Genomic DNA, 13,973 nt, shown 5'->3' with positions numbered 1-13,973 from the left:
GATCGCTTCCATACACATCCAAGCGTTCCATATCATTCAGGAGCATAAAATACCGCGTGTATTATGAAATAAACATGCTTTTTCGTGTCACATGCACTTTAAAGAGGTAGTGTCCCTGGGTCTGCATTGATTTTCTCCATAGTGCTGTATTCTACCAATCAGCTAAACCTGACTGCTTTAGTGCTGCTGATTCAAATGATGTGGATAAGTAAAGCGTTTTATGATGCTTTGAGTAGTTGGTGGTAGTTGCTTTGCTGTGTCATCATGATTTCCACATGCACAACAGAAATCATTAATCCTCCTTTTTGTTCCTATGTTTCAGGTCTGACGTTGATGCGTCCAGGATAGTCAGGTATGTCCGTGCCACCATGTCCAAGTTCAATTTAATAACTTTATTCGTATTGGTGGGGTAGCAGTGGTAGTATAGTCGTTCCCCAACCCAGAGGTTATGGGTTTAATTCTCTGCCATGATGAACTCATCCTTGAGCAAGAAACCCAACCTCACGTTGCTCCTGGTACATAAGCATTCAGTAATGTCCATGATAGTGTCATATCATGAATATGACCGCTTTATGACAGTCTTATGATGCCACGGTCAATTCAAGTGTTACTAAATACCATAGCAAGCAATTAATGCAACAACTGGACCAGTAACTGAATAAATAATTGGCACAGAACATGAATTTTGATTATTTACATCTGTAGCGCTGCAATACATGCTAGGAGGCATGTGTTTCAGTAACCCAAATAAATCAACAAATAAGCCGCAATGGACTGTAAGCAGCAGGATTCAAAATGAAGGAAAAAGTAGCGGTTTACATTGCGAAAATGACGGTAATTGTGATATTAAAGGAATGTTTACAGTATTGCAAGAAGTTTGAGAAGTTGGAGAAGTGAATTGCTTTTTTCTTGTCTGAGTCCTTCTAGATATGATGTAATAGTTTCTGAGTGTTGATTGCTGAAAAGATATCACTTTTATGCCCTTTATCTGGAGCTGATGTGGCAGACCCCCAAGCAGAAAATTCATCTATAATACTGAAGTCCAGAGTATGCGTTGTCTCCTGCATTTTCGAACATGTCGCCCTGTAAATGCTTACCTATGCTTCCCACTCGAAATGTGAACTCAGTCCAGGGGGCTATCATCACTGGTTGTCCGTCCGTTCAGTGGGTTAGTGTTTGGTGAAGGTTCACTCAAGCCATGCAAACTATATTTTAGAATAGAGGGAAAAAATGGCTTATAATCTCTGTAGAAGTTACCTTGGATATATGAATGTTGCTATACAAAATGAATCATTGATATTCTTTTGACTGTCAGATCTTTTCTTTTATATTGTTTTCATATCCAAGTTGCTTGGAAAAGCCACTTTCAAATATGATACGGGTGCTGGTTTCAATGCTGAGCTTTCAATTATACTGTTTTCCATGTTTGTAACCAGTGATGAATAATGGCCAAACCTGTAATCACTGCTACAGTGGTTGCTGTAAAGGTGCAGTGCAAGTGTTAGACGGGCAAAGAAATTTTGGGGGGAGAATTAGCACTAATTTTCATAGAATCTGGTCATTTTTATTTCTTTTATTTCATGACATACAGCATAGCCTTGATTAAAAGGGAGGAAATTATTGACCGCTTTTATGATGACCATCTAACACAAATGAAAAGTGTATTTGAATAAAACATTTCTACATTGACACAAGTTATCTACTGTCAGATGCATGTGTCCCATTTACGGTCATATGGGCCAATTTCTTTAATTTCTTATTGGTTTTAATACCGGGCTGGAAACAAAGCATGGAATGCCTGGAAGCATGTTCGGCAGTAAAATGCCATAGCTATTTATTATTAGGGGTGTAACAGTACACCAGGGCCAGACCGGGGAAAGGGAGTGGCCCGGGAGTCATTGAATGACCGGCCCGCACATGGACGGTGTTGGAAGCCTTCCAGCCGACAACCAATGTACCTGTACCTTGATGCAAAAAAAAAAAAAACAGCATTTGTTTTGGACAATCATCTTTAAGTAAACAAAAACCTGAGCCTGTAATGAGCCTACAGTAAAATAATTACAATAGTGTAGTGATTTGAAAACATGTAATGACTTAAATACAAACAGGCCATTTATACAATAAACTATAACATGAATAAACTGGGGCAGTCAAATGATTACAATTTTTAATCGAGTTAATCACAGCTTAAAAATTAATCATAATTAATCGCAATTCAAACCAACTCTAAAATATGCCATATTTTTCTGTAAATTATTGTTGGAATGGAAAGATGAGACAAGACGGATATATACATTCAACATACTGTACACAAGTACTGTATTTGTTTATTATAACAATAAATCAACAAGATGGCATTAACATTAACATTCTGTTAAAGCGATCCATGGATAGAAAGACCTGTAGTTCTTAAAAGATGAATGTTAGTACAAGTTATAGAAATTTTATATTAAAACCCCTCTTAAAGAGGAACTTTGAAGTAAGGTTGGCCAACCATGTTTTTGAATAATACCAATGGCTAAACAATTATAAGCATATTTGCATTTTTTTTTTTAACGCAACCCTTCCAGATTCTTTGTTTAACCCATAGCAACGCCCTTTATTTTTTTTTAACGCAACCCTTCCAGATTCTTTGTTTAACCCATAGCAACGCCCTTGACAATGAAAATGCTTTTCTTCGGCAATCTTCGGAAATTACGTCACACCTAGACGTGCGAGGGAAGTCCACCATAGAACAGTATTGTTTGTTGCATTGCTTCTCGGTAAGATGCCACAGTGATGTGTGGCGATGTTTTGTTCTCGCTCAAACGAAAAGTTGTATGAGTGGCCAAAGGATAGCAGGGCACGTAAATGGACATCTTTTGTTCGCACGAAGCGAATGAATTTCACGCCATCATCGAGTAGTGTTCTCTGCTGCAAACACTTCGAAGATGCCTGCTTCCTTAACCGGTCTGCTTATGATCAAGGATTTGCCAAAAAGTAAGTGTGATTTTTGGATAGATGACTGATGACTTTGTCAAAGCATAGCTGCCTACTGTTGTGGAATTGAACAGTATAAGCTATGAGAGCCGCTGACAGGTGACAGCTGAAAAATAGCGTGTTGGTTTAGCGTAGCCATTGAGTCAATCTCGCAGCGAATCAGCGAGCGCGCAGGTCACGCAGTGATTCATGGGAAATGTAGTCTCGGGACAACACTGAAGTGGCGCTTTGTAATCTGTTCGCTTGTGTGAAAAAACTACATTTCCTCATGCCATTAGACGCCAATTCCTGCCGAGAGCTGTGCCGAGCTGTGTTCTAACTTTTCCGCGTCGTGTGTTCGATACATTTGTAAACAAAAAGCTCATAGCAAGACACTATGCACAATCCGTTAAAGAGACGCTGGAGTGGGAGGCGAGGAGGAGATCGGCGAGAAGCAAAACTTCGCGGTCGAATGTGGCGGCAGTCCGCTATTATTTTGTTTTCTTATTGTTGCCACAATAAAGTGGAGAAAGCCATCGAAGACTCATCTCCTTCTTTCCCCCCAACGTTTTTATATTATTATTTTATATGCACGAGAGCTGCCGGATCTGCCAAAATGAACATGAAGTCTGATTATTATTTTTTTTAACAATGTCATCAGATAGACAAAAACATAACATTATGTGCAAATGCCTGCATCTTCAAATCATAAAAATAATAACAGCCTATATCTTACCAATGTTGTAATCTCGATGGGTCTTGTATCCATTCCATGTCAGGTAGTCTAGGTACATTGTTTGCATTCTGATTAGCGTCTGGCTAATACATGTTAGATCCAACATAAAATTCCAAGCTCCTCTTCTTCCTCCAACTCTTCAAAAACTTGGATCTCCTCCCGTGCGCTCGGTCTATCGCTTATATCGCTGTTTGAATCATTGTTTGAAGGGCTTTGTTTGGCGGCCGTATGTATGGAGCTGCCAACGCTGTTCCCGGTGTGACGTATCACTTCCGGGTTCGTCCCCTTTCAGGCTCGAACTTGGGAAACGCGATTATTTTGTCAAATATACAACATATAAATTATTTTTTCATGCTTTATTTGGTGGACAATGTTTAATTACTTTACTTGTGACCCTATTTGGCATGTGAAGAAATTAGTTCACACTACAGCTATAATGTTTTCGTTTTAATAAAATTTTCAATCAAAAACTAAACTAGTGGCTCGCCATTGTTGATGTCAATGATTACACAATTCTCATGGTGCTGAAACCCATAAAATCAGTCGCACCCAAGTGCCAGCAGAGGGCGACAAAACTCCAAAAAACACAAGTAACAAGTGGACATGACACTGTGCGGTCATTTTAATCTGTTTGAGCGGGGCATGTGCGTTAATTGCGTCAAATATTTTAACGTGATTAATTTAAAAAATTAATTACCGCCCGTTAACGCGATAATTTTGACAGCCCTTGAATAAACCATTAATTAGAGAACTGTAACCTGATCAAAGTACACATTTAGGACTTTAATTCAAATTTTCTAAATATTGGAACCGTAAAAATGCATAATTTTAGGTGTGTGAGTAGTCAGAGAGGTCCACTACTAATATTCATCAACCTTGGCCAGAATTTATTCAGAATTGTGGATTTAGTCCCACAAAAATGAGAACTGTAACCTGATCAAAGTATGCATATAGGACTTTTAATTCAAATTTGATCAATTTTGGTACAGTAATAGTGTATAGTTTTGCGGATGGGATTATTCAGAGAGGTCTACTACTAATATTCACCAACCATGTCCAGAACTTATTCAGAATTGTGGATTTACAGTACCACAAAAATGAGAACTGTAACCAGATCAAAAATAAACATGTAGGAATTTTAATTCATTTTTCTAAATATTGGTACAGTAAAAATGCATAGTTTTGAGTGTGTGAGTAGTCAGAGAGGTGCACTACTAATATTCATCAACCTTGGCCAGAACTTTTTTCAGAATTCTGGATTTACAGTACCACAAATATGAGAACTGTAACGTGATCAAAGTATGCATATAGGACTTTTAATTCAAATTTGATCAATTTTGGTACTATAAAAATGCAGTTTTGAGGATGCGAATAGTCAAAAAGGTCTAAGATTTATTCAAAATTGTGGATTTACAGTACCACAAAAATGTGAACTGTAACTAACCTACAATCTACTAAAACGACTCGTTGCTCAGGGGAATCACGTACGGTCGTACTGACATGACAACACACATAACGCACATGTAGATGGAGCGGTTTTAAGATCAGGCGTCTTTGTTTCATTTTTCAAATGATGACAATGGTGGCGTTATATATTTTAGAGTGCTGAGAACAACGCGAGCACTTGGAAGTCAACTGGGTTGCAATGCACATACCGTAATTCTTGGATTATGCGAGTGCGTTACGTCTAGGGTCCACTCATTTGACCACAGAAACACGAACATCCGCTGGTTTGAATGCAGTTTTATGACCTGACCCCTATGCCAATCTGCCCTTGCAGTACTCACAAGTCACGGTTCGGTATGTACCTCGATACGGGGGTCACGGTTCGGTTCGGGTTTAGTACAACAGGAAAATAAGCATTTGGAAGTCAAAGTTTGTTCTATTGGCTAAAATTAAAATCAGGTCTTATCAAACGGTAAAAAAATAGAAGAAAACATCAAACTAGTAAATTTGTGTTTTTATTCTCCTAACATTTTTTAACTGTCAGTTTATGTGCAAAAAAAAGAAAATAATTTGACAACCTTGGTCACCTTTTTAAAAAAAAAATAAATAAAAAAATAAGATACGACCATTATCAGTGTTGGATTACACATAAACCACATATGATACATTTTTATTAGGGCTGTCAAACGATTACATTTTTAATCGAGTTATTTGCAGCTTAAAAATTAATCGTAACTAATTGCAATTCAAACCATCTATAACATATGCCATATTTTTCTGTAAAAAATTGTTGGAATGGAAAGAAGACACAAGACGGATATATACATTCAACATACGGTACATAAGTACTGTATTTGTTTATTATAACAATAAATCAACAAGATGGCATTAACATTATTAAGATTCTGTTAAAGCGATCCATGGATAGAAAGACTGGTAGCTCTTAAGATAAATGTTAGTACAAGTTATAGAAATTTTATATTAAAACCCCTCTTAATGTTTTCGTTTTAACAAAATTTGTAAAATTTTCAATCAAAATATAAACGAGTAGCCCGCCATTGTGGATGTCAATAATTACACAATGCTCATGGGTGCTGAAACCTATAAAATCAGTCGCACCCAAGCGCCAGCAGAGGGCGACAAATCTCCAAAAACCACAAGTAACAAGTGGACATTACACTGTGCTGTCGTTTTAATCTGTTTGAGGGGGTTATGTGCTTTAATTACCGTGATTAATTAAAAAAATTAATTACCGCCCGTTAACGTGATAATTTTGATGGCTCTAATTTTTATAGTGGCTAAAATAAAAAGTACAAATCGTTCCAAAACTGAAATACTGTACTGCAAAAATAAATACTCAGGGTTTTAATTACCTTAGCCTAGGGCTAAAGCAAAATAAAGATTTCCTGATTTGAAAATATAAAATACACTTCAAAAAGTGTTAGTAATACTGCATTTGCTAGTTCCCACTTATTTCAACACTCTTTGCCTGTTTTGGTTTGTCTTTTTTCACGTAATGTCGGTGGTTGGTTTAGACCACAGGTGTCAAACCGATTCCAGAAAGGGCCAAGCGGGTGCTGGATTTTGTTCCAACCGATACTGTGCAGAGAGTCTAACCAATGAACTTCCTACTGAAACAAGCAGCACCTGACAAAGTTTAACTGATTACACATGTAAAAGATCTGATTGGTGAAAAGGTGTCCTCCTCATTGGTTGGAAAGCAAACCTGCACCCACTTGGCCCTTTCTGGAATCGGTTTGACACCCGTGGTTTAGACGCATTACCTCTACTGCCCCCTGGATTGGAGGACTAACTTCGACATTGATTTTATGTTTTTTACTCAAAACATATTCGCCGTCTGACTGCGTGCACCAAACCGTGATGCCTGTACCGTGACAAATACCGTTACACGCTTACTAATAGGGGTGTGACAAAATTTCGAAATGGTGATATATCGTGATACTATGTATCCCAAAAGGTTATCAATTTGCTCCTGCCAAGAATCGAGATAACTTTTTAAAAAGGTGTCAGTGTCAAAAAAAAAAAAAAAAAAAATAGAACCAACAAGTTGCTACCTAAATCTTCCAATATAATAGTGTCTCAGTTAACTCTAAGGCTAAATTGACAGTGCTCGACGCCCAATCCATTTATACTGGGAACGTTCGTTCATTCAAAACCAGAGCATTCACAGTCGTTCTCTCCGATTTTCAGGGCATTTACAGGTCACTTGCTATTCATTTTAGGGCATTTACAGATAATTTTCTGTTGAGTTTGAGTCACTGCCTTTTCATTTGGGTGATTCCCAGGTCATTTCCTGTTCTGTAACTCAAAATAGGAAGAGACCCATAAAATACCCCAAAATCAACAGGAAGTACCGTAATTTCCGGAATATAACGTGCACTTTTTCCCCCCCAAAATCAACTTGTAAAATCGTGGTGCGCATTAAACACGGGTACATGGATGGAGACAGAAATATAGTATGTATATTATATATATAAAACCGATTTTTTTTTCTTTATTGACACGGCCATGTTGTGTTGAAGAAATGTATGCGGCGATCTGTTGCCGACCATTACGGTACGTGACGTCACCATTTTGTTTCGGTAATACTTCACTCTGATCGGCCGAATGATTTCGTCTGTGTTAAATTCTGCTTTTTTTTTACTCTTCATAAAGCACAGAATTTAGTTTCTTGAACTCATTTGAGTCAGCGTTTACTGCAGCTCCGCAACTCGGACCATAACAAACTTAACATAACAGACTTCCTCATGTCCCTCAACTATATCTGTCCCTCAGGAAACTCAAACCCAAATAACAATAGTTCCTATTGTTACTGTCGTGTCGACAGTGATGAGCTCTCTTGGATTTCCGACTTACGTTCTCACTTTCATTTTACCGTATCAATCCATGGAGGAAACATTTATTCATCATGATGAAACGAGCAAGTTATACAGCAGCCTTTAAAAGCCTTTTTGTTTTCTTCTGGATTCTGGTAACTTCAAGAAGTTATCAGATCATATTATTACAGTACATATTGTCAGTTTACGGCAGTTATGTCCAAAGTCCGGCCCGAGGGCCAAATGCGGCCCGTGGTCAAATTTCATCTGGCCCCCAGCCTCTGTCATAAAATCAATAACGTCTGGCTCGCACACAGACTTAATAAATTGGTCAGAATTACTGCAACCAGCATATGAAGTAGCTTACACACGAAATGCTGCTCCTCATTTACCCACTAAAAGGCAGCGGCACTTTAACCCTTTATTGCCAAATGTATCACATTTGATACACCTAAAATTTCATGATTTTGAGACTAATTTAGAATTTTGACATTTCGTTTTGGAAAAAAAAAAAAAAAAAAAAAATGATGGATGCAAGTCAACACATGCATTTGCAGGTTCTATGAGAAAACAAAAAGGTTTAGCATGGGTTATAGATATTAGAGCGCTTATTACACATATTCATTTTGACTTTTCTTTTTACAAATTTGAAAAAATGGTTTCATTAGGACCTTATTTTTCAAATTTTGGGATTCTCTGATAATGGCTTCATGTTGCAGGTATTGAAGGGCTAAGCAACATTACCCCGTGTGACCCGTTACTTCCATTTTCTAACATGGCGACAATCAACAAAAAAAAAAAGAAAGTTGACTGTGACGGCCGACGCTTCAAGGATAGGTGGAAATTGGACTATTTCTTCACTAAAATATGCAACAACAGTGTCTGCCTCATTTGCAAAGAGACAGTCGCTGTTTTTAAAGATTTCAGTGTTAGCCGATATTACCAAACAAGACACGCTGACATGTACGGCAAGATTACAGGGAAGATTCGCAGCGAGAAATTGAAGCAACTTGAAGCTAGTTTAATATCACAGCAGCAGTATTTCGCAAGAGCCCGAGAGTCGAAAGAGAACGCCACAAAGGCTAGTTGTAAGATTGTTGATATTATTCAATTTAAAAAAATAATAAAGCAAATGTGACACACTGAATGGCTTGCTAAAATTTGCTTAAATACATTGTTCTACGTAAAGGACGTCAGCCAAGGTCGGCCCCCCACATTTTTACCGCACCAAATCTAGCCATCTTTGCAAAAAGTTTGGACACCCCTGGTTTACGGTAATGTTTTGAACTACCAATGTGCTATGCTTGTACTGTGTTTCACCAGTCAGTAAAATGACATTTGTGTATCTGTACACGAGCTCTGTTTTCTTGTATTCTTCTATTTATTGGTGCTAAAATTAGGGTGCGCGTCATAGACCCCAATCACGTGACGTCACAACCCCACCCCCCTGACTGATGCCGCCATATTGTCCGTCAGCTCATCGTGTTTACATATTACCGCTACGTACATTCCTCCTTTTACTGCGTGTTTTTCTGCTTGTCTAAGGAATCACCGCCTAGTAAACGAACCCAAAAATCTTCCTGACGATCGTTAACATTGATTAATCAAAATGGTGAAGGCATGTGTGGCGGTTGGTTGCAGTAACAGAGAAGATAAACGGTCATTTTAGTAGTTGCTGTGTGCCCATTGTTAAAAGGGCAAATCTCTAAAGCAGCATGGTTTGTTTATCTGGGTCCATGATGCGTTTGTGTCGACAGCCGTCAGACAGCGGCGAAAACATCAATATGATGCCAACACGATCGCACACATCGTCAGACGGAGACTACGAAGCTTGTCGGCACGGTCGCGCCGCAAGAAGGCGAGCGCAACAGCAGGTGTTGTGCTGAAAAATTGCCGCCCTGCGTGAAATGTCCCCCCTGACGGGAGCGCCCACACGGAAACGACTTTCTTGTACCGTGAATATGTATTATTTTACTCTGCTTGAACTAATAAATGTCATACCTGTGTGATTGTCTTTGGGATATGGTCGTGAAAACCTGTAGACCAGACATGTCCAAGGTCCGGCCCGGGGGCCAAATGCGGCCCATGGTCAAATTTCCTACGGCCCCCAGCCTCCATCATTAAATCAATAACTTCTGGCCCGCACACAGACTTCATAAATTGGTCAGCAGTACTGCTACCAGCATATGAAGTAGCTTACACACTAAATGCTGCTCCTCATTTACCCACTAAAAGGCAGCAGCACTTTAAGCAACATCACCCTGTGTGACCTTTTACTTCCAATTTTCTAAAATGGCGACAATCAACAAAAAAAAAAGTTGACTGCGATGGCTGACGCTACAAGGAAAGGTGGAAATTGGACTATTTCTTCACTGAAATACTCAACACCTGTGTCTGCCTCATTTGCAAAAAAAGGCAGTCGCTGTTTTTAAAGAGTTCTGTGAGGCGATATTACCAAACAAGACACGCTGAGACGTACGACAAGATTACAGGGAAGATACGCAATGAGAAATTGAAGTAACTTGAAGCTAGTTTAACTTCACAACAGCAGTATTTTGCAAGAGCCCAAGAGTCGAAAGAGAACGCCACAAAGGCTAGTTGCGAGATTGTTGAAATTATTAATTAAAAAAATAATAAAATAAAGCAAATTTAGCACCCAGAATGGCTTGCTAAAATTTGCTTAAATATATTGTTCTACGTCAGGGGTGTCCAAACTTTTTGCAAAGGGGGCCAGATTTGGTGTGGTAAAAATGTGGGGGGCCGACCTTGGCTGACGTCCTTTACGTAGAACAATATATTTAAGCAAATTTTGGGCCCCGGGCCAGACTTTGACCATGTCTGTTCTACGTAAAGGACGTCAGCCAAGGTCGCCCCCCCCCCCATTTTTACCACACCAAATCTGGCCCCCTTTGCAAAAAGTACATTTCTGTTCATAGATGGTTATGTGGCCCAGTCCACGATTTGTTACTAAAATACAGTACTAATATATTGTGTAATTTAATTATTTAAAACTGATCTTACAGTCGTAAATCCATTACTGTAATGCTTCCATGAAAACATTTGATGTTTTCACGTCAATAAAGCGTTATAAATAAGCGCTCCCGTCAGGGGGGACATTTCACGCGGGGAAGCTATTTTTCGGTACACACCCGCCCATTGTCGATCAAGTTTCATTTTACAATTGTGACAACGGTGACACTCAGCTGACCGAATGTCGGTTTATATTCGGGCCAGTACAGATTTTGGGTACCCGACTCCTCATCGTGACATAAACTGGAGTATGATTGGAAATTTTGTGGTCTCAGGACGCGCATTGACGCACGGGACGGGACCGGATGGGAGGAAACATCGGTTTTGGCATTAAATATGGATCTGACGACTGGATTGACCAAAGCTTTTCCAAATAACGGCTTTTATGCAACTCATCCAATGAGTTTACAGCGTCTGAAAGCACTGGGGTTTCCATAATTTGCAAGTGAATCCACCTTTAGAAACTACGGTCATTGACAATACGGACACACAATGACGGACAATATGGCGGCACAATACAGCGATCACGTGATTGAGTGACGTTGGTGATTGGGGTCTATACACGGGTACAATAATTTCCCCTAGATTTTACAAGTAAATTTGGGGTGCGCGTTATACACGGGTGCGCCTTATGTTCGGGAAATTACGGTAACTGAAAATGAACAGGTAAATGACCTTAATTTGCCCAAAATGACCTCATTGCCTGCCCAGTTCAAATGGAATGAGGACGTCTACTAGTGATAAACTCATTCCAATTCACAGCAGAAGCTTGTTTTTCTGTTTATTAGTTGTTTGGAGAATATCCTAGAATGATTTCCTGACCAATGTATCGATAATCGTTGTATCGCCATATCGTCAGATCATAGTTATCGTGAGCTTTGTATCGCAAATCGTATCGTATCGTGAGGTACCAAGAGGTTCCCACTCCTACTTACTAATCATATAAGAACTTAAGAGATTTTAGTTGGTATCGATAAAACCCTTTTCAATTTGAGCCAGACATTTTAAAATCAGTGCAAGGTAAATTTCTTACTTCATCACGCCTTTCTATTTTGTTGCTTTTTACCACAGTTCAAGCTGAACTCACTACAGCAGCCATGCACTTTTCTGCGGCTAGCACACCTGTTGTCATGACATCCATCACCCTACTTATACGCCACAATGTGACACAAGTCAGACTGCCTGGTTTAACATTTTGTGTGTTACATGCCTCGCTAGCTTTCATTATTGTGAATAATGAAAAAGCCACTGAACTTGGCACGGACGCCATAAATAAATAACCTTGCTCCCCAGTGTGTAGTTGTGCAGTGGTTTCGTTGACGCGCGCGTGTATGGAGAACGAGACGTTCACGGACGATAATGGCGGATTATTCTCATGCACACAGTGTGCCTAATGATAGAGGAATAACAACAAGGCAGTGTTTAATTGGTGTGCTGTTCTGTAATCAGGATGGATGGCTTCATTCAGATGTGATTAGAACCTAAGCGAGGGCAGCAGGGAGGCTCTCGACACCCTCGCTGACCCGGTTGTATTGGATTGTTCTTCACAGAACATCAGGCAATAAAGATGCACTCATCTTTTTTTCAGTGCGTAATTCTTAAAGTCAGAAGGGACAACCGATCACTATGACTCTGATTGTAATTGACACCCGCTTAACATTTATACCTGTTTGCTTGTTTGTCCTCACGTTGTGCATTACTTTTGTGTGGCAGCTTTATTTGTTTGTGGCAGCCGATAATTAAATTTGACAATTGAGTAAGATGATTTGTGCATAAGCAGAGTTTAAGGGGGGGGCCAAGGGGGCCAGCCCCCCCACCCCCACCCGTAGCCGAAAAGTGTCATTGCATGTAATTGACTTACCGTAATTTCCTGAATATAATGCACACTTTTCCTCCCCCCCCAAAATCAACTTGTAAAATCATGCTGCGCATTATAAACTGGTACTGGAATGGAGACAAAAATATAAACATATATATGTATATTAGGGCTGTCAAAATTATCGCGTTAACGCGCGGTAATTAATTTCTTTAATTAATCACGTTAAAATATTCGACTCAATTAACGCACATGTCCCGCTCAGACAGTATTCTGCCTTTTGGTAAGTTTACAGCAAGGCTTTTTGTGCTGTCTAACAGCGAACTCTTGTGGTCGCTTTGCGACATGGTTTATTTTTTTCTTGCCAGTTCAATACGGCTGCACGACGTCTCGGGCTGACGCCTACGTTGTAATTTTGTGCTTATATGATCCTTGGACAAGATTTGTCCGTAGGTATGGTTGTTGTAAAGAATGTACATATTATGTTAGTAAGCGAAATGTTATATTTTTTGTATGAGACACTTTTTGTTTATGTTTAGTGAACCTGTATAGCGTGCTAAGCTAACGTTGTTGCTAATGCAATGCTTGTGTACTTTTATTTTTGTAGTTTTATGACTGTCTAAAGAGGACAATGGTTTGAGGCCATTTTATTATTAAATCAGATGAAAACGGAAGAAGTCTAATTATTAAGGCGTCGTTCACTAGCTGTCTAGCTTTGGAAAAAGTAGACGCTTCGGAGTGAGGACAGCATAGACAGATTTAAATGACAGTAGAGTGAAATGGCCACTACAGTCCTTATGTACCGTATGTTGAATGTATATATCCATCTTGTGTCTTATCTTTCCATTCCAACAATTTATTTTCCAGAATATATATATAATTTACAGAAAAATATGGCATATTTTATAGATGGTTTGAATTGCGATTAATTGCGATTAATTACGATTAATTAATTTTTAAGCTGTAATTAACTCGATTAAAAATTTTAATCGTTTGACAGCCCTAATTATATATATATATATATATATATATATATATATATATATATATAAGAAGACCGATTTTTTTTTTTTTTATTGACACTGCCATGTTGTGTTGAAGAAACGTATGCGGCGATCCGTTGCCGACCATTACGGTGGTGACGTCACCA

At 39.0% G+C, this 13,973-nt stretch overlaps 1 protein-coding gene across 3 annotated transcripts in view; it reads left to right on the top strand.

Moving 5' to 3' along the window:
• The window catches only part of LOC130930991 (IQ motif and SEC7 domain-containing protein 1-like), a 343,354-nt gene that overhangs the window by 88,467 nt on the left and 240,914 nt on the right, over positions 1-13,973 (top strand). For all 3 annotated transcript variants that reach the window (XM_057859405.1, XM_057859412.1, XM_057859451.1), the window contains exon 3: positions 323-352. In XM_057859405.1, coding sequence (XP_057715388.1) covers positions 323-352 — 30 coding nt within the window. The remainder of the gene's footprint in view (positions 1-322; positions 353-13,973) is intronic.

The sequence above is a fragment of the Corythoichthys intestinalis genome, chromosome 2 (genome assembly GCF_030265065.1).
Source record: "Corythoichthys intestinalis isolate RoL2023-P3 chromosome 2, ASM3026506v1, whole genome shotgun sequence".
NCBI lineage: Eukaryota > Metazoa > Chordata > Actinopteri > Syngnathiformes > Syngnathidae > Corythoichthys > Corythoichthys intestinalis.
The sequence above is the reverse complement of the archived record's forward strand: the minus strand, read 5'-3'. Positions and strand labels throughout refer to the sequence as shown.